General features: G+C 47.3%; 1 protein-coding gene across 1 annotated transcript in view; it reads right to left on the bottom strand.

Moving 5' to 3' along the window:
* The window catches only part of GRIK4 (glutamate ionotropic receptor kainate type subunit 4), a 388,236-nt gene that overhangs the window by 139,934 nt on the left and 222,428 nt on the right, over nt 1-25,874 (bottom strand). Inside the window, exons 8-9 of the mRNA XM_021671204.2 lie at nt 22,498-22,676; nt 17,716-17,769 (exon numbers count right to left, since the gene is read on the bottom strand). Coding sequence (XP_021526879.1) covers nt 17,716-17,769; nt 22,498-22,676 — 233 coding nt within the window. The remainder of the gene's footprint in view (nt 1-17,715; nt 17,770-22,497; nt 22,677-25,874) is intronic.

Here is a 25,874-nt window from a genome sequence, read left to right as displayed (position 1 = left end):
GGCTGAACAAAGCTTACAGGGCACTTTCATGCACTGCTTTTGGGTCTCCTGACTGTAATTGGAAGTGGACAGAACAGGTTTTATTCATTTGCCCATGTGGTAGAAGAGGAAACTGAGGTGCCCAGGAGTTAAATGTCTTGCCTCTAAGACAGACATGGAATTAAGATCCAGGTCCTTGGCAAACAAGACCAGTGATTATTCTATTCTCCCTACTGCGTGCTCAGCACTGGGCTTGGCCACTAGGAGGTGGTGTCGATGCATACCCCATCACTGAGATTGTTAATGACTGACAACTCCAAATGTTCTCACCCCAGGAGTCCTGAGAACACCAAATGATTCTAATTTCTCAAAATATTATTATGAAGCTAAAAAGGAAGCAGATATCCTTAAGACTATATCATTCTTTAACTTGAACTCCGTATCTTTCCACTTGGATCTGCTTCCCTCCCTTGGTTCCCTGTTTGTGAATGTCACATGATCCACCTGTCATTCAAGCTAGAATTTAGAATGCATCCTCCACTTCTTCCACTGGCTCACTGTCCATATGTCGTTTATTCATTCACGTCAGCAGGCATGCACTCATTTATTGTCATTTGAGAACATTTTAATTCCTTTACATCTCTTGAATCTGATCCCTGCCCTCTACCCCATCATCTCTACCTCAAGTCAGATTCTTACAAGCGTGATCCTAGACTACAGACTCATTGGTTTCTCTTCCTTTAGTCTTGCATTCCTCCAAGTTCCTTCTCCATGTTATTGCTGGAGGGATCTTTCTAAACTCCAAATTTGATCACGAACCTCCCCCTTGCCAACTACTCTTTTATTGCATACAGAACAAAAACCCCTTGGCTAGACACACAAGTCTTTTCATGCTATGATTCCTGTCTACCTTTTCCTCAGTGTCCACCTTGACCTCCTCCATCACCCAAGCCTGGCAGAAATGGCCACTCAATCATCCCCCCTACTACACTTCATCTACATACCTGTCATCACTTGGAGCTTTTTACCACGAGCTTGTTCAAAGCTACCTCTCCAAGGACTAGATGCCATTTGAAATCAATGCATTTGCAACACTTATATTATCAGTGTTCACTCTGGTGGAAAGATGTCAAGGCTGTGGACTGAAAACATTTGGGAGGACAGCACTTTTCAGGCTGTCCCTCATCTCACCCCTCTGGGAGCCTGGTCCTCTCACCTGCCCAAGGCTCTTCTTCACAGCTAGATCCATTCACTGCTCCTTGGGATAAAATGCATCGCAGAAGCCAGGCCCCAGACCCTTGTCTCAGAAGTCCCCTCTTAGCCTTTTTGCAGGAACACCCTGGAGCTACCAGAAGCCCAGAATCTCCTGGGCACCCTTACATCCTCTCCTTCCATCCTGAGCCCATTTAACTGTGGTACCTGTCAGTCTATTTATCCGCATCAAAGCCTGTGCTCTCTGTGTAGGATGGGAGATAGCTTTTGTGTAATAGGTCTTTGAAGACAGTGGCAGCTGGGAGGCTAATTCATACCTGTCAATGAATTCTATTTAATAGGAGATTTGGTTCTAAATCTCCCAGCTTTGGATTCTTCTCTCTGCACGTTTTCTATTCATTTACCCCCATAACCTGGACGTGCAGATCCCTTCTTCCCAGGAACTCTGTCCTTTCTCTGCTTTTCTTTCCCAATGTGAGTCCACAAACAGGACTTCAAATGCAGACCATATTCCATCCTGTTCAATGCGCTGTCCCCTTCACCATATCCCACACTTGTGCTTAGCAAGTGCTCAATACACATTCATTAAATGAATTCATGTTCACCTGCAAACACTCATCAGGGTAGATCTACCATTACAAAGACTTCAGTCATATGCTTCCAGGAAGAAGAAGGCAGAGGCCAGGTGGAAAGCTTCTTACCCCGTCGGCAGCAGCTGGGTCTGTCTTCATTTTTTATTCACAAGACTGTTCTGGGTCTCTGGGGGCTAAGTAAGTAGTTATTAACTGTGTGGTTAACTGTGTAGCTGAAACTTCAGTAGGTCAAAATGACATGAGAACTGGTGGACACCTCGGGCTCTCTCCTTAGGCTACAGAGAGCTACTGCTTTTTTGCAGGCTTGCTTCCTTCTTCAGGCACTGATCACGATTCACAGATCAGTCCTCCTGTCTATACATTAGTTGCTAAACCTCTCCTTTCCCAGGTCCCAACACATTAGCCTCAAGCATGTAGAGATCTCAGGCACTCCCAGCCCCACCATCTCACTAGGGGTACAAGGAGTTGTTTAGGAAGATGAGTGATGCTGTCAATCGGTATCAATCAGTGGCCTCTGCCTCCTTACTAATTATGAGCTCCATATTGGCAGCAGGATCAAATAATGGGCTCTCCACAAGGGCTGGGTGTCTTGCTGACTCTGCTGTGCTCTGGAGGCCACCAGGCTCTCAGATACGTTCCCACAGTGGGCGGGGGGTGGGGGGCGGAAATGTGAATAACAGATTTTCAGCTCTTGGACACTTTTTAGATCTTAAGTAGTCTCACTCATTCCTTCATTAGTTCAACAATGTTCTCCTTGAGAACACACATCGTGTTTGGCCCTAGACATAGAATGATAAGCACACCCCATGCTTGTCCTCAAGATGCTTAAACTTAGTAGCAGGTGGAGGGCAAGTCCTGAAGAGCGGTTAAGTACACGGTGCTGCAAGTATACAGTGGTCTTTTCTACCACAATTGCTGTTGATATTCCTGAGCTGAGAGCTGACTGCAAGCTGAGATCTGAAAACTGAGGAGGAGTCAGGCAAATAAAGAGGTGGAAAGAGGAGTTTCACAAATAGAGAAACCACAGCACGTGCAGAGCCCCAGAAGAGCGAGAGCTTATGACAGATTCAGGGACCTGCAAGCCATTCAGCATTGCTGGGGTGTGCAGTGGGTGACAGGGAATGGGAGGTCATGTAAGTTATGTTAAGGAGTTCAGACTTTATCCTGAGGGTAATGGGGAGACAGACACTAACGGGTTTTAAGCAAAAGAGCAATATGATCAGGAATGGTTTTAAGACTATCTTAACTCTTGGCCAAGATAAAACTCCAGCTTTGGAATTCACAGGAGAGGCGTCTATCATGTGAGCTATGGCTGGAGGCTTCAGTGGGATGGGCAGGTGTCAGGCTTGCTACTGGGCTGTGAATGTGAGGGAAGCCCCAGATGGTGATTCACCGAGCTGTTGATGCCTTTGACACACAGTGAAGCCTGATGCTGAGGATGGAAAAGCTGGATTGCTTAATAACAGCAATTGCTACTCCTAATGGTGCTTGTAATACAATAGCACTTATAATGTGATAATAATAATAATAATAATAATAATGTGATTTGCCATAATGCCTTTTATTCTCAGTCTCCCTCTGCTTTCCAAACATTCATTAAATCTCAAACACTCTTCTCAGCAGGGCCCGAATTCCTCAGAGCCACCAGCCTCCCTGCTAGCCACAGCAGTTTCAGGAGGCCTTGGTTTCCCTCTTTGCCTTGGCTGTCAGTTTTCCCTCAGGGGCTAGTTTACAAGCCATCATCAGGAGGCAAGGAATGGGCCCTGCCCTAAGCTCCACCTTGCTCCAGTAGAGGGAACATAGGGTTTATCATCTGCGTGATCAAGGGATGCGTGGAGTTCCGGTCCCAAGGGTCTCCAGCATTCTCCGCCTGGTGCCCTGGCCAGATCTCTCCTTGTGTACCCTTCCACCAGATGGCAGAGGAGAAAGGAAAAGAAATAAACTCATTTACACATTGGCATGTGTGGTAGGCCGGATTCTAAGATGACCCCCAAGAAACACACATCCCAGACACACACACACACACACTCCCCAGGACTGTGACTATGATGAATTGTACCTCTGCAATTAGGTTACGCTGTATGACGCAGTTGGCTTCAGAGAAGGAGATTATCCAGATAAGCTTGACCTGAGAGTCCTTTAAAAGCAGAGTTTTCACTGGTTGTTTGCAGAAGAGGAAGCCAAAGAGATACGAAGTGAGAGAGGGGCTGGCCTAGAGGGAGGTCCCCTGTTGATGAGATGGAGCAGTCATGGGGTAAGGACCCAAGAATGGTCTCTTGAGGCTAGGCTGTCCCTAGCCAAGAGCCAGCAAGTAAACAGATTCTGCCAACCACAGAAATGAGCTTAGAGGGGGACCCTGTGCTCCAGATGAAAACGCAGTCGGTCACACCTAGATTTCAGCCTGAGGAGAAAGCCAGTAATGCCATGCTGGACTTCTGACCTATACGACTTTGCACTAATAAATGATGCTGTTTTAAGGTGCTAACATTGTGGCAATTTGTTACACAATCGAAAACCAACGCAGCACAGAAAAGCCAAAAAGATCAGTTTGGCAAGGACAAGATGTGGGCTGGGAGGTAAAAAGCAGATTCTCACATCTGCCACTTAACGGGTGAAGACCCTTGAACGTCTCTGAGCCTCACTTTCATACTGTGTAGAAGTGGAACACCCACCTTGCGATGTTACTTTGAGGGTTAAGGATCTTGAGTTGAAGGTGCTGGGCATGGCGTCTGGCACATTGCTGGTACTCAAGCTTTGGGAAATGGGTAGCTTTTTATTATTAGACTCTCTTGATTGTGGATAATTGGAAATTGCCGGATCAGTAGACAGAAGGAAGGCCGAGGCATCTCTCATTAAATTAACGAGACTTCTGAATCTTTAACAACTTTGTGACAGTGGTCAAGGCAGTTTCCTCTTCTCCCAAAGCTCTATTAGATAATAGGCCTGGGCAGTCAGAGGGGGCATTTCCATTATGTGTCCAGAGATATTGAACCACAGTAGTCCCCAGGGTCTTGTTCTTATTTCAGTTGGAGGTATTTTATATGCACAGTCTGATGCACCCTGTCACCAACACACATGGGTATAGAAATGTGTGTGCGTGTGTCGGGGGCAGACACAAGCAATGCGTTTCAATTTTTATTAAATGGATGCTACACAAATATCTCAAACTCAGCTCTGGGAGCCCCGTGGGACTTATCTTCCCTGTCATGCTATTTGTCAAACATCAGCAAAGGGGTTGTCTGATAATTGGTTCCTCTGATGCAAAGCAGAGTTTCTTCACCTCCACCAGGGTCTCAACACCCCCTGTCGAATGCTTCTTCAGTTTCTATTGATTTCCTGGCAATACCCATTCTGTTCTCACACCCCCGTCCCACTTGGTTAGGAATTGAGGATATCTGGAAACTCCTGCCTCACCTTGGATAACCAGATCTCACTGAAACGCCCACGTGCTAGCTCCTCCTCCCCTACCTGAGCTCTGGGTGGCATAAAGACCTAATTGGTTCATTTTCAGTGATCCTGCATCCCCAGAGTACAGTGCCTGGCTCTTCTTCCAAGATAACTGACAATAATGCCTCGTTTCCCCCCTGTTGTATATACTGATTCATCAGTCCCAGCTGAGACCAATTCTTGCTGTGGGTGGGGAGCAGATGAAGGGACCCAAATAGAATAGTTTAAATATTGAGGTACTCTTGGGGAAGGTTCCCAAGCAGCTTGGGGTGATTCTTCTGATCAACTCACCAAAAGAAGGGTCCCATCTCTGATACCTTTCTTCCTCTTCCCCTAGCCCAACAGGACTGGGTGAACAGCCACATACCTGCCAACCAAGTAAGGCAGTGGCTTGGTTCAAATGCCCCCTGAACCAGAGCCTGTGCCAGGTACTGTTAACATAAGGAGAGGGAAAGTCAGAAGTACTGAGGAAAGAGCGGCCACCTGTAAATGCTCGCATGAAGAAAGGTGGACAGAGCATGAGAGGTGAGCTCTGCCCACCTGGGGTCACCTGGAGCTCGGGATGAAGTCTGTCTACGGTACATGGCATCTTAGAGTTGGTCTGTACCTTGCCTACTACATCCCCTCCACCCTCAAGGGCTACCCGGCCATCCTCCCTGCAGCATTCCTCCTCCAGGAGGGAGTTTCTCCTGCCTTGGATCTCAGGGTGAGAAGGCTCCCAGGGTCAGGAATAGGGACACACTCCAGAGTTGGCAAAATGAAGTTCACTTTTCAGATGCTTCTTAGTAGCTGGCACTGAGTGTGAACGAAGGCTATTCCACTTCAGGACTGGCCTAATCTCCCTGTTCTTGCACTAGAGCAGCTCTGCTTTCTGTTCTCTTTTTAAGCCAGCAGGGCCCATTCCATGGGAAGGGGACTCTTGTTGACAGCTACCCAAGTGGTAATCCCTGGGTCTGGGCTTTTATGATATTTAGCCTGGGACAGGCATTTGTGACAAACTACCATGAAGCTGAAGGTGCTGATTCAGGTCCACTTGGGACTCATGCCTTTCCTCTTCCCCTGCCTTATATAGGCTAGGAAGTTGGCTGTTCGTGTGGAGTAATATGAAGGCTCTGAAAGGTTCTCCCCACACCCAAAATACTTTTCTTACAAGCTCCACAATTTCTCATGCGATCTGCTTCCTTGGTTAAGGCCTTAGTTAAAAAGCAAATGTTGTCTGGGATGCATGAACCATTAACTGTGTGCATCCGCCACTTAGAATATCCTTCTCTACCTGGCTAGCTCCCACTAATTCTCTAAGGCCCTTTGGATGTGGTCTACTCCAGGCAGCATTTGATGAACCTGCCAGGCTAGCTTGGAGGCCCTCCTTTGACGGCCCCATAATACCCTGTGCATATCTTCATCACTTTATTGAACTCATGATTTGTGATAATCTGCTTGGGTTCTTCTTCACCTCTAGTCTGACCTCCTGGAAGATCAGAATTTTATTTTTCACTGTATCCCCAACACATAGCACAGTAAGTGCTCAGTTAATGCCGATCTAGGGAATGTGTGGACTGTGAGTGAGGAGACCTCCTTTCTCTACTCCTGATTCACTGTGAGAGCCTGGCCAAGTCACTTTCCCTCTTCAGTTCTGTTTGCTCAACTGTAAAAGGATGAGATTTAGTTAGACACTCTCAAATCCAAGGAATTGAATGTTGTCACGGGCATTAGCACCTTGGCACAGACTGGATTTTCAGACTGCCCTGTCATCTGTCCAGGCTCTATGAAGCAGATGAGAACACAGGACAGGTACTTCTGAGTAAGGGGGTGTTGAGAGATCAAGACAGCTCACAAGACAGGGATGCTCCCCTACCCTGGGGGATCTGGACAGCTGAGGGCACTGCAGGGAGGAGCCAGCCAGATGAGGACACTGGAGAACATGGAAGAGGAGGGTCGCCAACTTCATCTGGGAAACAGGCTGGCCAGGAAAATTCACCTGGTTGTTCATTATATGTTCAACCAATCCATAAACTCAACGGAAGGAAAGGTTTTTGGAGACCTTCTAGCTTGTCTCCAGAGGAGAAAGGGCTTGTCCAAGATCACATAGTCAGTGGCACAGCCAAGATAAAACCCTGGGCCTACTGGTGCCAATCCCAGTGCTGAAAAGTCCGGCAACTGTGCATAGCAGCAGGGCATCATCTCACCTGAGACTTCCTTGGCTGGCTCTGGCTCCACCTCTCTCCATCATACTCTCCTGCTCCAGACACAAAAAGGACCATAACTTACCACTGCCTACATGTCACTCTCCTCCCATTGCCATCTCTAACCCATCCTTCAATAAGGGAAGCCATATCTGTGAACCCTCCTCCAAGCTTCCAAAGAAGAACTAGATGCTCCCTCCTCTGAGCTGCCACACCTCACATTAATAGATGCAGACCTCTTCAATTCACATCCACATCCTCCTAGTCCTTGTATCTCCCACCACACAGCAGGCACTTAATTGATGTTTGCTAAATAAATGTGGTTGATGGCACCATTTTCCATAGGTAAATTGCTTAATCATAGCTGGCTAATCATTTTATAATCCTATAACTTGGGCCAAGGAACTTTAAGCTGTTAGCCACAAATGCAAAAAATAAATCCTCAGTCAATGCCTCCTGAATCCCCTTCTGATTCTCTATTTTTTCTCCTTCTAAATACACCCCCATCTTCCAACTACTGTGTGCAGAGAACAGGTACAGGAGGGTCACAGCTTTGGAAAGCACGGTTTTGGATCAATAGCATCTCTGCAAGAAACTGCTATGCCCATGTATGCCCAGGAGACATCTGTCACTGCCAGACCTGCCACCTCTCAGGGTTTGCATTTGGTGGGGTGGTACCTTGGCAGCTCAGACTGACACATGAAGAGCTTTCACTCATTATGCTTTTTCTAGCTGCACTAAACACATATTTATTCACCAAAGTATAGTATATTATGCAGAGTGGCTCTCCTAAAAGGCTCAATAAAGCTGAAATATGTGAATACTCTTAGTAATTTTACAATAAACCACACTTTGGAATCAATTACACTGGCACTAGGAAGTTGTCTGGCTGATGGATTGTAACTTCTGGGTGTGTGTGTGTGTGTGTGTGTGTGTGAAGTGTGCATAGTGATGTGTGTGGGTATGTTCATGTGTGCCTGTTGCATTTTCCATGAAGGACTGAAAGATATGGAAAAGGCTCAAGCATCCTGGGAACTATAGTTCCAACTAGGTGAGAGAGCAATTGAAATGTTTCTGAGAACGGCTGTAGAGTTTTGGAAAGCTAGAGGCAGTTAATCAGGAAACTGAGGTCTAAGGATGGAAATACTCAACAGGGAAGTAGGAAAAAAGAGGGAAGGGAAATAATATTTACTAACAACCCTCAGGATTAGAAACTTCCCATGGTCTTCACAAAATGGTGTTATAAGCATTATTATCTCCATTTTACAAAAGGGGAAACGGACAGGCCAATGGGTTAAGTAACTTGCCACATGTACATCTAATGTATGGCAGGGCCCAGATAGGAAGGGACTCAAGTTCTCTCTGATCTGAGGCCCTGGCAGCTTCCATTAAACCACGTCTCTAACCTCAGTGTCAAGACAGTGATCAGGCTCACTCAACCTCATGTGCCAAGCCACTGGCACAGAGAACAGGACTAGATAACTTCATAAGAGCCTTTAAAGGCTGAAGGAGAGGTTTGTTTTAAAGACCCTTGGGTTCTGGCTCCATGAGTCAGCTGCCAGGTATTGGCCTGAAGACTCCCATGCGGAGGCTGACCAGGGCATGGTGTGGCCAGTGAAGGAAACAGTCCCAGGTGATGGAGAGGCCACTCAGCACAGTCAGCCCGACTGTCCTGGCACTATTCTGCCCTTCCCTGCCTCAGTGATGATTCTTGGTGCCAACCCTGGGCCTCAGGTTCTGACATTACTCTCACTTAGCAGAACTGCTGAAATTATGTCTCTGGATCCTGAACTAAACCACACTGCCTGGTCCTGTACAACCTTAACTTCAAATCTGTCTGGCTCAGAATGGGAGGAAGGGCATTTCAGATGAAGTAGTTGCTATGGAGGCTACACAAGTACCAGGGGGTCCTGAGGAATAGGGAACAGGGCCCAGCTCTCCCCAGCTGAAATGCACTTAGGTTCCTTTGTGCCTGAGGCTTAATTGGGATGAACTGAATTCCTGTGGGATGCAAGGAGATGAGTTATCTCGCATGGCTAGCCCTTCTACCCCAAGAACTCCAGATGTTATGGAATGCTCCATTTGGTCATGCAGTATTTACTGAGTGCCTACTATGTAGGAGGCCACTGGAGTTACAGTGATCAACAAGATTGATTTAATCTTGCTTTTATGAAGCTCAAAGTCTGGTCGAGAGGTTAGCGTAGAAAAAGGTATTCCCACTTGAGATGAATGCTACAAAAACCAGAACACACGGTGCTGGGAGAGTGTGTCAGCAGACTCAACCTTGTAGGGTGTCAGGGGAGACTTCCTTGGATAAGTGACATTCAAGTAAGACCTGAAAGATGAGTAGGGTCAGCTCACCAAAGCAAGGAGTGAAAGACTGGGGCTGTGTGCATTCTCACTTCCTCCTGGAATCAATTATTTTTCCCTCTCTGTCTGCCCTGGGTCCCCTTTCTGTAATAATTTTAGCAATTTCAATTACTTATGGCTAATCTCTCTGATAAACCTTTGGAAAAATAAACATAGGCTCAAGTCTGCTGACAATAAATTGAACCCAAGGGAGGAAAATTGGCTACATATATCCATTCTGCCTAAACAAGATAGAGACTAGGGCATGGAGGGGTTATTTCTACAGGGCTCACTTGGACCTGACTGTAGTTTGGGAATTTGAGGAGCAGTCGGGTGAACAGAAACTGCTTCCACGAATCACAGGAACTCCCCAACCTGATGGGACATTTTCTCCTCTCTCCGGGGAACATTCCCAACTCCAGGGCTTTGTGAACTGAAATGCCTCCAACCACATATAGGATGAAACAGGTCCAAGGCTGAAAAGGCCCTTAGAGATCACCTAATACAACCTCACAATTTTTCAGATAAAAGCCTGAAGCCCAGCAAGGTAAAGTGGCTCACCCAGATACAGGCAGTAGAGTGAAGAGGTGAAGAGCTGACTGTCTGGGTTTGGGATCTGGCTTGATGACCTTGAACAAGGTACCAGGGCTTTTTAAGTGTCAAGTAAGCCTCAACTTGCTCATCTCTAAAATAGGGACAAAACTGTGCCTCCTGCTAGAGTTGCTGTGAGGTTTAAATGGGAAAATAACTGTGAAGCACTTATTAGCACTTACTCACAGAGAGTATTCCATAAATATCAACCATTGATATTGCCATGCACCCTGCTAGTTAGGAGCAGGACTAGAACTTGAAGCCATAGCTGCTTCACTGCTAGTCCAGGGCACTGCCGTCTATAATAATGAAGGCCCCTCCTTCCCCCTGCCTTCTAACACAGCATACCCAGCTCTCAGCACCTTCTCTCTAGATTCCCCAAAAGAAAAACTCTGGGTGCCCACCGCCTCTGTTGACACCCACAAATGGCAGTCTTCCCTCCAGCACAGTGGTGGTGCCGAGAGCAGGGAGCTCTGGCCCTGCCTGGGACATGGCAATGAATTGGTGGCAATGGCGTCCAGCTAGTCACACCACCTGCAATGCCGTAGCAGCCCAGTGGTCAGCAGACCGTACAGCCTTCTGCTTCCAGTGCCCAATTATTTCCCACCCTTCATTGGCAGTCCCTGACTTTTGACCCTTACCCTTAAATCTCAACACTTCTCTCTGCCAAGATGGCAACTCCTGCCTTTGGCACAGGGTCCACCTATGCTCTCAATAGATTAGGGCGATTTTATCTTTTCTATTAGGCAGTGACTACCTATCTCTCTGGGTTCATTAGTAGCTGGATAGTCCCGCCAGATTTATTAGCTCAAATTGAGCTTCCTCCTTCACCTCTTCTCTTATGGCATCAACCACCCCTGCTGTCTGAACAGTAGACTGGTTGTCCAAAAGCCCTTAATTCTTTGTGTCTCTTATCCAAACTTCTACCAATCTTGCACAACAAAGGTTTTCCCCAACCAAACCCAGAGGCCGACTGGAAGACAGAGACTCCCTTGCAGAGTAAAGGGTGGAACAAGCACAGTGCATCTATAACTGCCCTATGCATGCCCTCCTCAGATAACAGAACACTGGGAGCTGACATCCTTATAACTAAGTGCTAATCCCCATTTTTAGGATCAGTTATCCTCTAAACAGACAAGCCAGGGCTTGGGATGTTCACTGCTTTTCTAGCATACATGAAATAGACATGTGATGATGATTGATAATTTAATAATATGGCAGAGATTGCTTTGCGATCATTAAACCCATTTCCCCTTCTCCTTTGGGCACACGACTAGACTACCTTTCCCAGCTTCCCTTACAAGTGAGTGTGGCCATGTGGCGAATTCCAGCCAATGGGATTGTGAGCTGAAATCATATGTGTCACTTCCAGGCCTGATCCATAAACCCTCCCATGTATGATCTTCCATGCTCTTGTCCTAACACTGGTCTCTAAGAGGACGCATTCACAAACTAGAAGAAGACTGGGCCCTTGAATAACCTTATGGAACGCTACTCACTGACCAGAAACACCCTCTTGGAACTTTAATTGAGTAAGAAATTTACTTCCATTGTGTGAAGCTATGAGATTTGAGGGTTTATCTGTTATAGCAGCTAGCATTACCTACCAGGTACAGTGTTATCCATAGCTAATTTTTAAATCTTACCAAGATTTTTAAAAGATGGATATTATTATTCATCATATTTCGCATATGAGGACAGAGAACCCCCAAGGGCCCCAGAGCCACACAGCTCATAAGCTCCTGAACCAGGTATTTTCACCACTTCTGACTGATCGTAAGGACTTGATTTTTATACATCAGCTACTTTCTTTCATTATAAAGCTTCTTAATCACCAGGACTCTCAACTTCAGTCATGTGGTCTTGCTTCTTCCAATTTGCACACTTCAAATAGAAATAAAAAACACATCTGACTACTTCACACCCATCAGGATGGCTATTATTTTTAAAAATGAAAAATAACAAGCATCGTCAAGGTTGCAAAGAAACTGGGACCTTTGTACGTTGCTGACAGGAACGAAAAATGGTGTGGTTATTCTGGAAAGTGTTTGGTGGTTTCTCAATAAATAAACTAATAATTACTACGTGACCCAGTAATTCCACTCCTAGGCATATACACAAAAGGCCTGAAAGCAGGGACTTGAACAGATATTTGCACACCCATGTTCATGCCAGTATTATTCACAATAGCCAAAAGGTGTAGGCAACCCAAGGGTCCATCAATGAATGAATGGATACAAAAATGTGGTGTGTGTGTGTGTCTACATACACATGATATACTATTCTGCCTTAAGAAGGTAGGCAATTCTGATGTATGAGTGAACCTTAAAGACATAAGTCTAAGTAAACAAAGCCAAACACAAAAGGACAAACATTATATGATTCCACTTATATGAAATACCTAGAGTAGTCATATCCATATAGAGAGAAATCAAAATGGTGGCTGCCAGGGGCTGGGAGGAAAAAGGAATGGGCAGTTTATGTTTAATGGGTACATAAACTGAGCCAGAGTTTCATTTTGAAAAGATGAAAAATTTTCAAATTTCGTTTTGAAAAGTCTGGAGGTGGATGGTATTGATGGTTGCACAAATACATGAAAGTACGTAATGCCACTGAAAAGTGCACTTAAATATGGTTACAACGGCAAATGTTTATGTCATATATATTTTACCACAATAATAGAAAGCTTAAAAAAAAAGAAATGCAGGCCAGGAGCGGTGGCTCATGCCTGTAATCCCAGCACTTTGGGAGGCTGAGGTGGGTGGATCACCTGAGGTCTGGAGTTTGAGATCAGCCTGACCAACATGGTGAAACCCTGTCTCCACTAAAAAAAAAAAAAAAAAGCTGGATGTGGCGGCATATGCCCGTAATCCTATCTACTCAGGAGGCTGAGGCAGGAGAATTGCTTGAACCTGGGAGGTGGATGTTGCAGTGAGCCAAGATTGTGCCATTGCACTCCAGCCTGGGCAAGAAGAGTGACACTCTGTCTCAAAAAGAAAGGAAAACAATTTCTGACACGTGCTACAACATGAATGAACCTAGAAAACATGCTAAGTGAAATAAACTAGATACAAAAAGATAAATATTGTATAATTCCACTTCTATGAGGCACCTAGCTAGAATAGGCAAATTCTTAGAGACAAAAATAACATGGAGGTTACCAGGGACCATGGGGAGGGGGAATGGGGAGCTATGGCTTAATGGGTACAGAATTTCTGTTTGCCTTGATGAAGTTTTAGAAATATATAGTGGTGATGGTTGTACAACACTATGAATATAATTAATGTCACTAAACGGTAAACAAAGGCAGGCAGGCAGATTGCTTTCTGGATGAGGGCAGGAACTAGTTCTCTGTGTTGGCAAGCTCCTGTATCTTTTGTGACTTTGTGCAGTAATTTTGTTTCTCTTGATTTGTTCCTTAATTAGTCCACTTCACTTTGGCCTGGGCTCTTGACCCCTTGCCTCAGTCTACCTGCCAGGACTTACTTCCTCATAGTTGCTCTCCGTGTGCCTGACCTCTGGCCAAGTGCTATCAATTTACCTGTTGAGTTCGCATGATTTGGACCTCATAAGCTGACCCTCGGCCCTAGGGCTCCCACCTTGACCAGGTGTCATTGCCATCTATTGATCAGAGATTTGCTCTGCTGGGCATGATTCCTGACCCACTAAAACCAGAAGCAGGGGCAAGAAGCTGTTTCACTGATCAAGTTTCTAACATCAGTGGCAAACACTCAGATCTCATTTTGAAATAGATAATATAAATAAAAGGCCAGGATGTCAGCTCACTGTTTCCTAGGACTTCACCTCCATACTTCCTGTCACCGACTTCCTCCTCTGTTCTGGAGAGGGCTGTCTGCTGCTCTCTCTCCTCCTGCAGAATTGTCTCTCTCATTGTCTGACACCACACTGTCACCCTGTCACTGAGCCCAGCTTCCCATGCACCAGAGATCTAGCCCTTTCCTGGACTTGCCCAGCTTCTTCCAGCTCTGCCTGTGATCACTGTGTGACCCCCTCGCAGCCTCCGCTCTCTCTGGCTCAGTTCCTCTTATTGCATCAGTCACCTCTGTCACCCAAGGCTCAAAGTTGGAACACTCACTCTTCCTGCTAGCCAGACCCTGACAGAGAGAAAAACCGTTTCTATAGGGTCAAATGAATTGATGGTTTAAAAGTTCGATTCGTGATGGGTAATTTTGTCCCAATTCTTGTGATGGGTAATCAACTGATAGAATCCACAGCAGTCAACCTAATTCATTTATTACAGATGCCCTAAATCAATCGCTTTTCTTTATGCCTGGACAGGAGTGAGGTATGGGCATTTGATCAATTACTCAGTAATTACTGACACAAATAAACCCTACAATGGTCGGTTCAGTCACACACAATAACTGTACTACTTATTTACTATTTATCCTCTGGAAATAAATAAAATGGCATTTTAGGAGTCACTTTCACAGGCCATTCATGGCTGGGCAGCAAAATAAGCATCCTCCATTCCCTTTAGCCCATGAGCAGCATCAGCTGGACCTCTTAAAATAATACCTCCCCTAAATAATGTACTATTAGTGTCCACTTACAGAAGAGGTCCCTGGGGCTCAAAGAGGTTAAGTAACCTGCACAGGATCACACAGCCAGTAGCTAGTCAAACTAAAGTTTTGAGTCATGAGTACCTACTGCCAAGGTCCGTGGCTTCCCCATTCACCATGCTTGTTCTCTAAAAGCCGATCTGAGGACCTACTGCATCACTGTGGCAGAATTCAGAGTGATGAGACATGGTGGAGATCCCCAAGGAATTCAGAGAAAGAAGAAATAAGAATTAAAACCCAGTTGGCATCTGTACTGGGGAGAAGAAACTGGGGAATGCAGAAGACAACTCATGACCCTCTAGATGAAGCCCCTCCCTCTATAGCCCAAAACACCAACTGGCCCAGGCCTGGTGGTTCACACCTGTAATCTCAGCACTTTCGGAGGCCAAGGCGGGAGGATCACCTGAGGTATGGAGTTTGAGACCAGCCTGACCAATATGGTGAAACACTGTCTCTACTAAAAATACAAAAATTAGCCAGGCGTGGTGGCACATGCCTGTAATCCCAGCAACTCGGGAGGCTGAGGCAGGAGAATGGCTTGAACCCGGGAGGCAGAGGTTGCAGTGAGTCAAGATTGGGTCCCTGCACTTCAGCCTGGGTGATAGAGAGAGATTTTGTCTTAAAAAAATAAAAACAAACAAAAAACAAAATCACCAACTGTAACTGGGAAGAAAGGGTGGTCCAAAAAACAGTTTCTTTACTCCTGTTAGAGGTCTGTCCCTTTTAGAAGGGCAACGCACTCATGAGAAGCTTCTAGAATATTCTCTCACTGGCAGATTTTTGCAACGGCTCTGCTTCTGTTTTCGTGACTATAATTAAGCCAGCTTCATTCATATAGTTACTTTCAACATGATTTCCCCTCGCAAACTTACAAACTGTTAATTCCAGGAGTCCTGTTAATTCCCAAAGCTCACCTCATCCATGCACACCCAAAAGGGAGAAAAGCTCTTTGGAAACTGAAAGCATCATGGAGCTATATATTTTTTAAAATACAATGCCTTACAAATATATAGTACTTTACTATTTACAATAAATGTTTACTTATAGAATTCCAGTTAATCCTCATAATCTTGTAAGGTTTTATATTCCCATTTTAAACATGAGAAAACTGTGGTTCAGAGAGTCACTGTGACTCAACCAAAGCCTCACAGTGAGCGTAAGGCAGTCAGGACTTGACTCTGGGCCTCCTGACCTGATAGGCCAGTGCTTCTTCCACTAGAAAACATCATCACCATCGTTCTTACGGTTTCTATGAATGGGAAATACTGGTGCACTGTGGAGGATGCTGTCTTAAAAACCTCGAAGCAAAGCAACTCCACCTTATTCTGGTTACTATCCTGGGAACTCATACTCCAAATGAGTGGCTTCCTTCTATCCGCTAACTCACCCCAGCGACACCTCGCTGCCCAGCTCCTTCCTCCTCTGCTGATGTTGCCGGCCTAACTTAGGGAGCCTCTCTGGCAGGCTGGCACAGTGCAGGCAGCCCCTGGCCTGCCTTTTCCCTCTCCTTCCTCTATTTCCCAGGCTCCCAAAATGGAACACAACTGTACTTTAATCTCTCTTTGTCCTCTGCCAACTCGCCCAGGCTCCCCCAGATGCCTCCTTACTTTAAGCAAATGCTTTGCATTGCTCTGGGAATAGTCTAATTCTTCTCTCCCTTTTTACATATTAATGCTCTAATTTATAGCAGCAGTGTTAGGTAGGAAAAAAAAGAAACAAAGAAGTTCATCTGTTTTATGTTTTGAGGGGCATGAGGGGGGCTTCTGGGGTGCTGGTAATGCTCTATTTCTGGAGCTGTGTGCCGCTTACACAGGTGTGCTCACTTGGAGAAAGTTTTCTTAAGCTGTGTGCATATAATATGTGTGGGATTCATCTACATGCACTCGAGACTTCAATGAAGAAGCCTGACAATGGAGCAGGTGTTTTGATGGAGGTGGTGAACAAGGCATTTCTACTCAAGTCCAAGCAAAGGCTGAATGACTTCCTGGCAAGCCTCTTGTGGGAGTCCCTATACCAGAAGAAAGGTCACACTGAATTCCTCTAAGGTCTGTTTCAACTCTGAGAACCAAGGCCTGTCGGATGCTATGGGGTTAACAATCCCACAGCAGCCCCCGGAAAGGACCGTTCATAGACACTGATGTACTCCTAATAGAGGTCTGTCCCTTTCAGAAAGACAACACACTCATGAGAAGCTTCTAGAATATTCTCTCACTGGTGGATTTTTGCAATGGCTATTTCTGTTTTCTTATTATTTAACCAGCATCACTCGTATAGTTACTTTTCATCATGATTTTCCCTTGCAAACTTACAAACTGTTAATTCTGTTCGAGTCCTGTTAATTCCCAAAGTTCATCTCATCCATGCCACTGGAAAAGAACAAGGATCTCAGAGTCCACGCCTGTCTCTCTGGGCTGTCATCTCCTAAACCTCACAGGACATTTTAGGACCCCTGATCCCTAAGTCCACGTAGAGACTGTACTGCAGGCCAGTAACTGGACTACCAACGAGGCTCATCCATCATGCTACAGCCCAGAATTCACTTTATACAGCAAGTGGCATTTGAATGGAGGCATTAGATTCCCCAAATCCTCATTCTCCTGTGGCTCAGAATTGTTGGGATGAGAATTTCCAGGACGCCCTGCCTCTCTGGTTAGCTTCTGCTCCTCTGCTTCTATCTCCCATACTCCTCATCTCCTGGGCTTCATCCCTCATAATCCACCAATCCCTGACCACTGACAACACTCTCTTACAAGGAGGTGAGCTGTGAGAGTATCTTACCAGATTAGTGAAGATGTATGTGTAATAGGCTGACACCATCCCAAGTTCGGCTGCCTGCAAGGCGAAGAGAAGGAGATTAGAGAAGAAAACAACAACTCGCTTGAAGCAAATGAGCAGTAGGAGTTCCAAGAGCCTGCCATTTGTCTGGCCCACTGCCCCTTGGCACCAGGCAGAACAGAACATCTTGACTGGTTCTTACGTTGCCCTTGATCTTGGAGGATAGAGCCCAGAAACTCTGGTCTCAAGAGCAGGGTCTCTCCACCTCCACCTGTCCTCCTACCCCTTGTGGTGGCACACGTAGTAGCTGATGTTCTTACACACAACATACTCCCATGATTATAGCCACATATTACTGAAACCAAATGACTTTTAGGGAACTGATGCAAATAATAAGACAGACTACAATAATGATCTCCACAGCTATTAACAATAACAATGGCTAACACTCACCCACCGTTTAGTATATGCCAGGCACTCTCAAGCATTCTACATGGGATAACCCTATGAGGCTGGCACTATTATTCCTCCCCAACCCCATTTTACAGCTGAGGAAACTGACACAACAAAAGGCTAAGTGACTTGTACAAGATCACATGTCTCATTAACGGAAAAGATAAAAGCAAATCCAGGCAGCCTAACTTCACTGCTTTTATCCAAACTATACTCCTGCTTCACGACTGCGAAATTGATGGAACCACAAACACAACTGTCTTCAGGGCCCTGGCATAGATAAGAGAGTCCACAGGTTGTAGTAATGCAAATTAACTCCACTCCATCAGAGTGCAGGGGAGACTCATAAGGGTGTTCTTGAATCTGCAGTAACGTGGGAAACAAGTGACTCATTTGCAAACTCGGGTCCTTTATTCGTTGTAAGGAGTTAGTTGCCTGTGACATGCCTCTCCCTTGATCACAGCACACCAGTGTGGCATCATTCCACAGTTGAGAATTGCTATATCAGAAGAGTGTCCCTTTTGTCTGATCTTCGTACCCATCATAAATACCCCTAGTCAACCTTCCCTGTCAGTGTGCCCGGCTTTGAGGGTGACAGGTGCTATAGAAACTGGCAGGCAGATCAGGTAAATAATGAGTCCCACTCTCTCCAGGGCCCTCATCCCTCCTGATAGTTGGTTAGATTTTCATAATGTATCCTGCAGCCCTGGGGCACTGGGAGACCGTTTTTGTCATGACTATTGGGGTGGATGGAGTAGAAACCAGACCAAGGATGATTACATTTTTCCTCTCACATAGTGTTTAACTCCCAAGGAACTCAAATTATTTTGTGGGCATTCTTTTTTTTTTTTTCTTTGAGTCAGAGTCTCACTCTGTCACCCAGGCTGGAGTGCAGTGGCGTGATCTTTGCTCACTGCAACCTCTGCCTCCCGGGTTAAAGCGATTCTCCTGCCTCAGGCTCCCAGTAGCTGAAATTACAGGCACCCGCCACCATGCCGGCTAATTTTTGTATTTTTAGTAGAGACGGGGTTTCGCCACATTGGCCAGGCTGATCTCGAACTTCTGACCTCAGATGATCTACCCGCCTTGGACTCCCAAAGTGCTGGGATTACAGACTTGAGCCACTATGCCTGGCCATTCTTATAGGAACCCTCACAGGCTCCCTAAGGAACAGGCTGGGGGTAATTCCATTACAGTTGTTCCAATGGGAAGCTCAAGGGCAAAGGCTCAATGATGGCGGCAGGAGTCTCAGGGCACAATGGAGCTCAAGGCCTCTTTGTGAGCTTCCTTCTTCCTCCAGGCCAAGCTCTAGTTCCTCCTCCACTTTCAAGAGGATGATGTGGCAAGATGACCACCCCCATCCAACACCCCACTACACATGCACACTCATACTGTCCAAGTAAGAGTGCTGCTGCGTCTCACCCCTGCCTAGACGAATGCGACCCACTGAGCGAGCTCACTGCTTACAGTGATGGGCTGGGGGCAGAGGGCCCAGGATGGGGCACAGTTGGGGGTTAAAACCCATTTTGTGATATCTGCTGTCCTAGAGATAAAAGACAAGAGATCTTTGGTTTTTAAGGCCTGATTTCTGGGTAAACATGGAGTTCATTGCTGGAACAGCCGCTCAATAAAGTCAGGGATTACACTGCAAATCCTCCTGAAATCACGAGACGGCAGAGTGCTGCCAGGCTCCAGGGGCTGGGCTCCCACGTGCACACGGAGTCTCCCAGAGGCACCGTGTGCTCTCTGCTCACTCTGCTTCCCATCCTTACTGAGGCCCTGCAAGGCCCTGTTGCGCCCTCCTGGAGGGAGGAGTATGGAGCCCGAGGGAAGCATGAGGACAGAGGCCAGGCCTGATGGAACACTTGCCTGCCTGGGCCACTGGGACGATGGCAAATGGGAAAAGGTAACGGGCTCTCCCAAAGCCTTGTTGCCCATTGATCAGTTTGGCTCCAAGGTCACAGGACTTGGGGCTAACAGGTGGGCTCAGGAAGGACAGCCCTGGGGCATCAAGCAGAACCATTTGCTAATAATGATCACTACACTACAGGCAGAGCTTCCTTCGAAAGCACAGCCACAAAACAAGAACCCACAAAGCGCTTTTAATTAACATACCCAGCATTGGCAAGGGTGCTATAAGACACCTATATGCTGCTGGCGAAAGTGTAAACTGTTACAGCCTTTCTAAAATGCAATCTGGCAAATCATATCAGAATACTTAAAGGCATGCATACCTTTAACTCAGTCATTCAACTCCTAGAAATTTATGCTGGGGAAATATTCATGAATACGCATAAAGATTTATGTACAAAGATGTGCATCTGAGCATTATTTATTGTAGCAAAAGATCTGAAACAACCTGTATCTCCAACAACAAAGTGATGGTTAAATAAATTATGGGACATCTGTATAATAGGAAATGATGCAGCCATTAAAATATTTGTAGAAAAATGTTTAATGACATGGCGAAAATGAATGGCATAGAATTAAATGGGGAGAAAAGCGCTTACATCAAAGTTTGTGCAGTATGACAATAATTTGGGGGGGAAATGTGTCTGTAAAGCAGAAAAAATAGACATCGAAATTTAACAGTGCTTAAATAGCTGTGGGTAATAGGACTGGGAATAATTTTTAGTTTCTTCTAGCACTTTCTTTTCTACATGTCCCAAAATTTCAACAATGAACTAATAATACTGTTAGAATAAAAAATAATAATAACTCAACATCGTATGCTGGGAGGCACGGGGGGCGAGAGGTCGGCCCGCAGAGGCTTCTACCTAGGGCTGTTCAGGCAGCCTCCAGCCACTGCAGGGGAAATCTGTGTATTCTGAGCTACTCTCCCCATGGGTGTTGGAGGGACTTCTATCTACTAAGCTGAAGCTCTCACTCCCTGTTCCCAACCTTCCCTAAAGAGGATCCCTCTCCTCCCCTGAAACTTAGAGGAGATTTTCCACCCTTAATGACTTCATTGATCATAGCCTCAGGCATAAGAGAAGAGAGAGAAAAAGGAAGAAAGGAGAAAAATGCTGTGTTTCAGGGTGTGCGTGTGTGTGTGTGTGTGTGTGTGTGTGTGTGTGTGTGTGTGTCAGAGAGAAAGGGAGAGAGAAAGAAAGAGAGAGAGAATGTGAGTTGGTTATACGCACACAGACAGACATGGCTTTGGAGCTCTGGAAGATTACTATAGCAACAGGCTGAAGGGACAGCCCTCAGTACTGAGAGAACTCATTCAAATCTCTTATTAACTCTGAGACAAAAACGAGCTGGGGAGGGGTGCCTGGGAGGGAGGGAGGGAAGGAGACAATCATCTGAATGTCTTCAGGCTCCTCACAGCTTGGCAGAGGTTAACGAGGAGCCTCGCTCCCCCAGTGGAAGATGGCAGATTCTGTTTAAATGTGCAATTAAAATGGCATTAGAAGAGGCCAGTGGGCCTAGAGAGGTTAGGGGAGCCACCAAGGAGCCTGGAAGCGGGTCCCATTCTCTCTGAGGTTCATGCCCAGCCCAGCCAACAGCATAGGAACTGGCATCAGGTGACTCTGATGCTGCCCAGCTGTTTCCAGCTGTTTGTCCTGTGTGGGGCCCCCAGGCTCCTGACTTCTCTTGGACCAGCCTCGCTCAGAGTCCTGGTTTGCTTCCAGTGTGCATGTTCTGATTCAGGGGCTGGCACTGCCCCTCTGACTCCGGGAGCATAGGAGACACTACCTGATTTGCAGGTAAGAGAGGGCCGTGCAGGCTTGGCCCTGCTGCCCCCAGGGCTGGGCCCTGGATGCATCTGCTCATCTCCCAGGGTCTCAGTTTCTTCATCTCTGGGGGAAGACGTTCTACCTACCTCACGTCACTGCTGAGAGCTCTGCGCTGGGAGATTGACTACACAGAAGCGCTGTGTAAACTGTTGTGCGCCGTGTCAGGATTAAAGACAGAGGTGGCATTCGGCAGTACACACTGGTGTGATCGTCCTATTGTCAAACTATGGAAACATTTCTACACCATTTGGCAAACAGCCTCTGCCCAAGCCCCTCGGGCGCCCCACCCTAGCCCCTCCTAGGAACCCGCAGGCCTCTCCACAGAACCCTTACCAGGGTCTAGGTTTGGTAGTGTCGAAGTGTCTCCGTGCCTACTCTTCTGCTGCCCGAGTGCTGAAAACGACATCACCCTCACCCTGCTTTCTTCCTTTGGTTTGAAGGAACCACCCATTAAAACAGGAGCACAGAGAGAGGTTTGTCAGGGTTCAGGTCCAGCCCGGGGCTCCATCAGCCTCAGCACAGGAGGACCCTCAAGGCAAGGAGGGAGGAGGGTGGGAGCTCAGCAGGGGAGGGGAGAGAGGGAGGCTCCCACCTTCAGGAGGATGGTGTGGGACATGGAGGCGTTGGCATGGATGATGATGGTGGCGGTCTTGTCGTCCCGGATCTCCTTGAGGAGGGGGGTGGGGTCCCGGGTGTCATCCAGCATGCGGACGGAGAGCGTGTCCTTGGAGATGAGGAATTGCCGGAGCAGCTTCTCTAGGTTTAAAAGGCCTGGAGGGGAGAGAGGATGAAGCCCCTGAGGGTCCACAGAGCTGCCTCAAGAAACACCTGGGCAGAAACAGGAAGGCAAGGAGATGTGGGCTGGAAGTGGGGTGGGGGGTCTGGCCCCACTGCCAGCATTAAGGAGCCAGATCACAACCTGAGCAGGTCTCTCAGCCTCTGTGGGCTTCAATGATCCCATCTAAAATAAAAGAACATTCCTGAGCCCATCACCTCCCCTGACTCCCTCAAGAACCTTCTTTTAAGGTAAAGATGGAAGCTCCCTTGGGTGGAATAAGAGAATTCCTCTTCCTCCCCACCACCCTCTAAGCCGGACGTGATGCACCGAGACCAAGACCTGAGTTCAGAGACCACCAGGCCTGAATCTGCTTCCCCAATTCAAGGACCTCTCCATGTGGCCAGTTGTCTTGGCCTCAGTTTCCTCATCTGAGAAGTTAGAATTATCACAGCAGCCAGCACCAGGTCCAAGGCAAGGATTACAGGAGGCCACGTGTGAAGGACTCAGGCCCGAGCCTCGGACACGGTAAACCCTCATCAATGTTACATTGGGCTCTGCGAGAGCCTTTGTTTTCATTTTGGAGGTGGAGGAGCAATTCCCTCAAGATTCCAAGGCCCAGAAAACAGATCTAGCAAAATACTTTGAACTCCTCAGAGCCTCGTGGCTGCATTAAGACAAAGTATTACCACGATCATAAGAGAACAGGCTTTGAACTGCACTCCAGCAGGCAAGAATCTGGGCCCAAAACAAAACAGAAAAAAGGGACTGTGCACTAAGGACTTCCCCTGCTCTCCACTCCCTCCTCTTCCACCCACCAGATACTTGAGGCCTAGGGCCCTGGTGGGAGGAGGGGGTCCAGAATGACGTCACTCAGACAAGAGGGTCTTAATTCTGCCTTGTCTTTGGCAAGGCATGCCAGCCAAGAGATGGTACGTGTGTATGGGTAAGGGGTGGGAAATGTGGCGGGTGGAGGTGACATGGGGGGTGCAGGAGGCAGAGTATGGTCTCAATTCCTAAGGAAAGAGGCATCGCATAGGCATTTGCTCCCAAAAGCAATGGCAAGGGCAACATTTATCAAATGCTTATTGTGCTCCAGTTAATGTGCTAAACATTTTACATGGCTTATCTCATGTAAGTCCTCACAACAATCCCATAAAGCATTATAATCCCCAGCAGAGAGGAGAATCGGAGGGAGGACGAACAACTGGCCTCACACACTGGGATGGCGAGGGAAAGGTTGGCTTTCTTTTTTTGGGCGGGTGGGGACGGAGTCTCACTCTGTCACCCAGGCTGGAGCGCAGTGGCGTGATCTCGGCTCACTGCAACCTCCGCCTCCCAGGTTCAGGCGATTCTCCTGACTCAGCCTCCTGAGTAGTTGGGATTATAGGGGCACGCCACCATGTCCAGCTAACCTTTTTTTAATTTTTAGTAGAGATGGGGTTTCACCATGTTGGTCAGGCCAGTCTTGAACTTCTGACCTCATGATCTGCCATCCTTGGCCTCCCTAAGTGCTGGAATTGCAGGCATGAACCACCGCGCCCGGCCCAGGTTTGGCTTTCTAGCCAGTCCAAGGCCCCATGCTGTTGGTTTCTGTACTGGCTGATGGGATGGATATTCAACTCGGGGATGACTTGACTACAACCCCAGAAGACTCTTTCCTGCAGAGGTTACTCACTGCCCAGGCCAAAAGGAGGAAGAGCATCTCATCCACCTCCTTGCGTTGCAGAAGGGTGACAAGACTTGCTCAGTACACAGAGACAGGGACACAGCTGGGACAAGAATTCTGATCTCCATTTTCTGAATTCCATCCAACCCTCTGCCCATGAGACTGGGCTGCCTCTGAGGACAAACTCAGCTGGAGGCAGCGGGCACAGTGCCCGGGAAGGCCCAGAGACACGCGTCTCAGGACTTAGGGGAGGGAAGCCAATGCTTGATGTGTGTCTGTGCTTTTTTTCACAGAATGGAGAGGGTAGCAGAGTTGGAGCCCAAGGGCCTGGCCTGATAGGGACAGGAGCTCTGGGAAGGTGCTGCCAACCCCTGTCTTCCTGTCACCCATTCTGAGAAGGCTTTCCAGGGAGCTGGAGGCTGTGGCAGGCCAGGGAGAAGCCCTGGGAAGACCTGTTATTTTTAAAGAGGCTTCAGAAACAGCCCAGCTGTGCAAACCACAACACTGGCCTTTCCTCTCTTTCCTGACAGAGTCTTGGTGGAGACTTGTCAAGACCCACTGCCACCACCATCTGTGCCCCTCCCAGCCCCTCACCACCAGCCCCCACAACAGCAGCACTGATGTGCCGGGTTACTCTCTGCTGATCCTGATCCCGAAGCTCTGGATTCAAGCTCGGGGTCAGCCCTCCTTCGCTATGTGACCTTGAGAAGTCATCTAACCTCTTCAAGGATCCATTCTTTATCTCTAGAATGGGCAAAGGAGGATGAGAACTTAATATGATCACAGGAGAAAGTCCGCCAGGAAGTGGAATGCATTGTCTCGATATCACTCCTGAACTTACTCATCCCCAAAAGTGCTCCAAGGGCAGGCACGGTGAGGCAGATGAAGAGTCAAGAAAGAACGCCTCTGTTCAACCAGCACTCCCCGGCATGTCCTGAGTGCCAGGCACTGTGCAGACAGGACACCAGGCAGAGAAGATGGGTCACATACAGTCCCTGCCTTTAGGAGCGTAGGATGCCGGCACTCGCACCTAAGTTGATGATGAAGTTCAAATCACATCCCCATTTTGTTTGGCAGCCTGAATTTAATCTTTTTTTTTTTTTTTAGAGGGCAGCCTCATTTTGTCGTACATGTAAAATGGAGAGAGTATTTACCGCCTCTTCCTTAGAGATGATGTGAAAAGCTAACTGCTACCCGGACAAGGGTCTGGGTGCCTGATCCAAAAGACACTCTAACAAGGAGGTGGAGGGAGGCCATGGAGCTGCTGCACCTGCAGTCTCAGCTATCTCCTGAGCAGGCTGTGATGAGGGCACCCCACAGCTTGGAGGGGTGAACAAGGGGGGGTGGCAGAGGTAAACCCCCTGGGTCCTAGAATGGTGCATGTAGAATCTTTGGAGTCTGGCTGGGAAAGAGGCCAAATCCCCTGGGATTCTTCAGACAGGCAATGAAATTCAGTGGGACGAGAGGGCAGGCTGGGGTGTGACAGTAGGATTATGCACAGCATGGTGAGGCCTGGCAAAAGCCG

The sequence above is a fragment of the Aotus nancymaae genome, unplaced genomic scaffold (genome assembly GCF_030222135.1).
Source record: "Aotus nancymaae isolate 86718 unplaced genomic scaffold, 86718_ANA_hifiasm-v0.15.2.pri h1tg000012l, whole genome shotgun sequence".
Taxonomy (NCBI): Eukaryota; Metazoa; Chordata; class Mammalia; order Primates; family Aotidae; genus Aotus; species Aotus nancymaae.
This window is presented reverse-complemented; position numbering and strand designations above follow the sequence as displayed.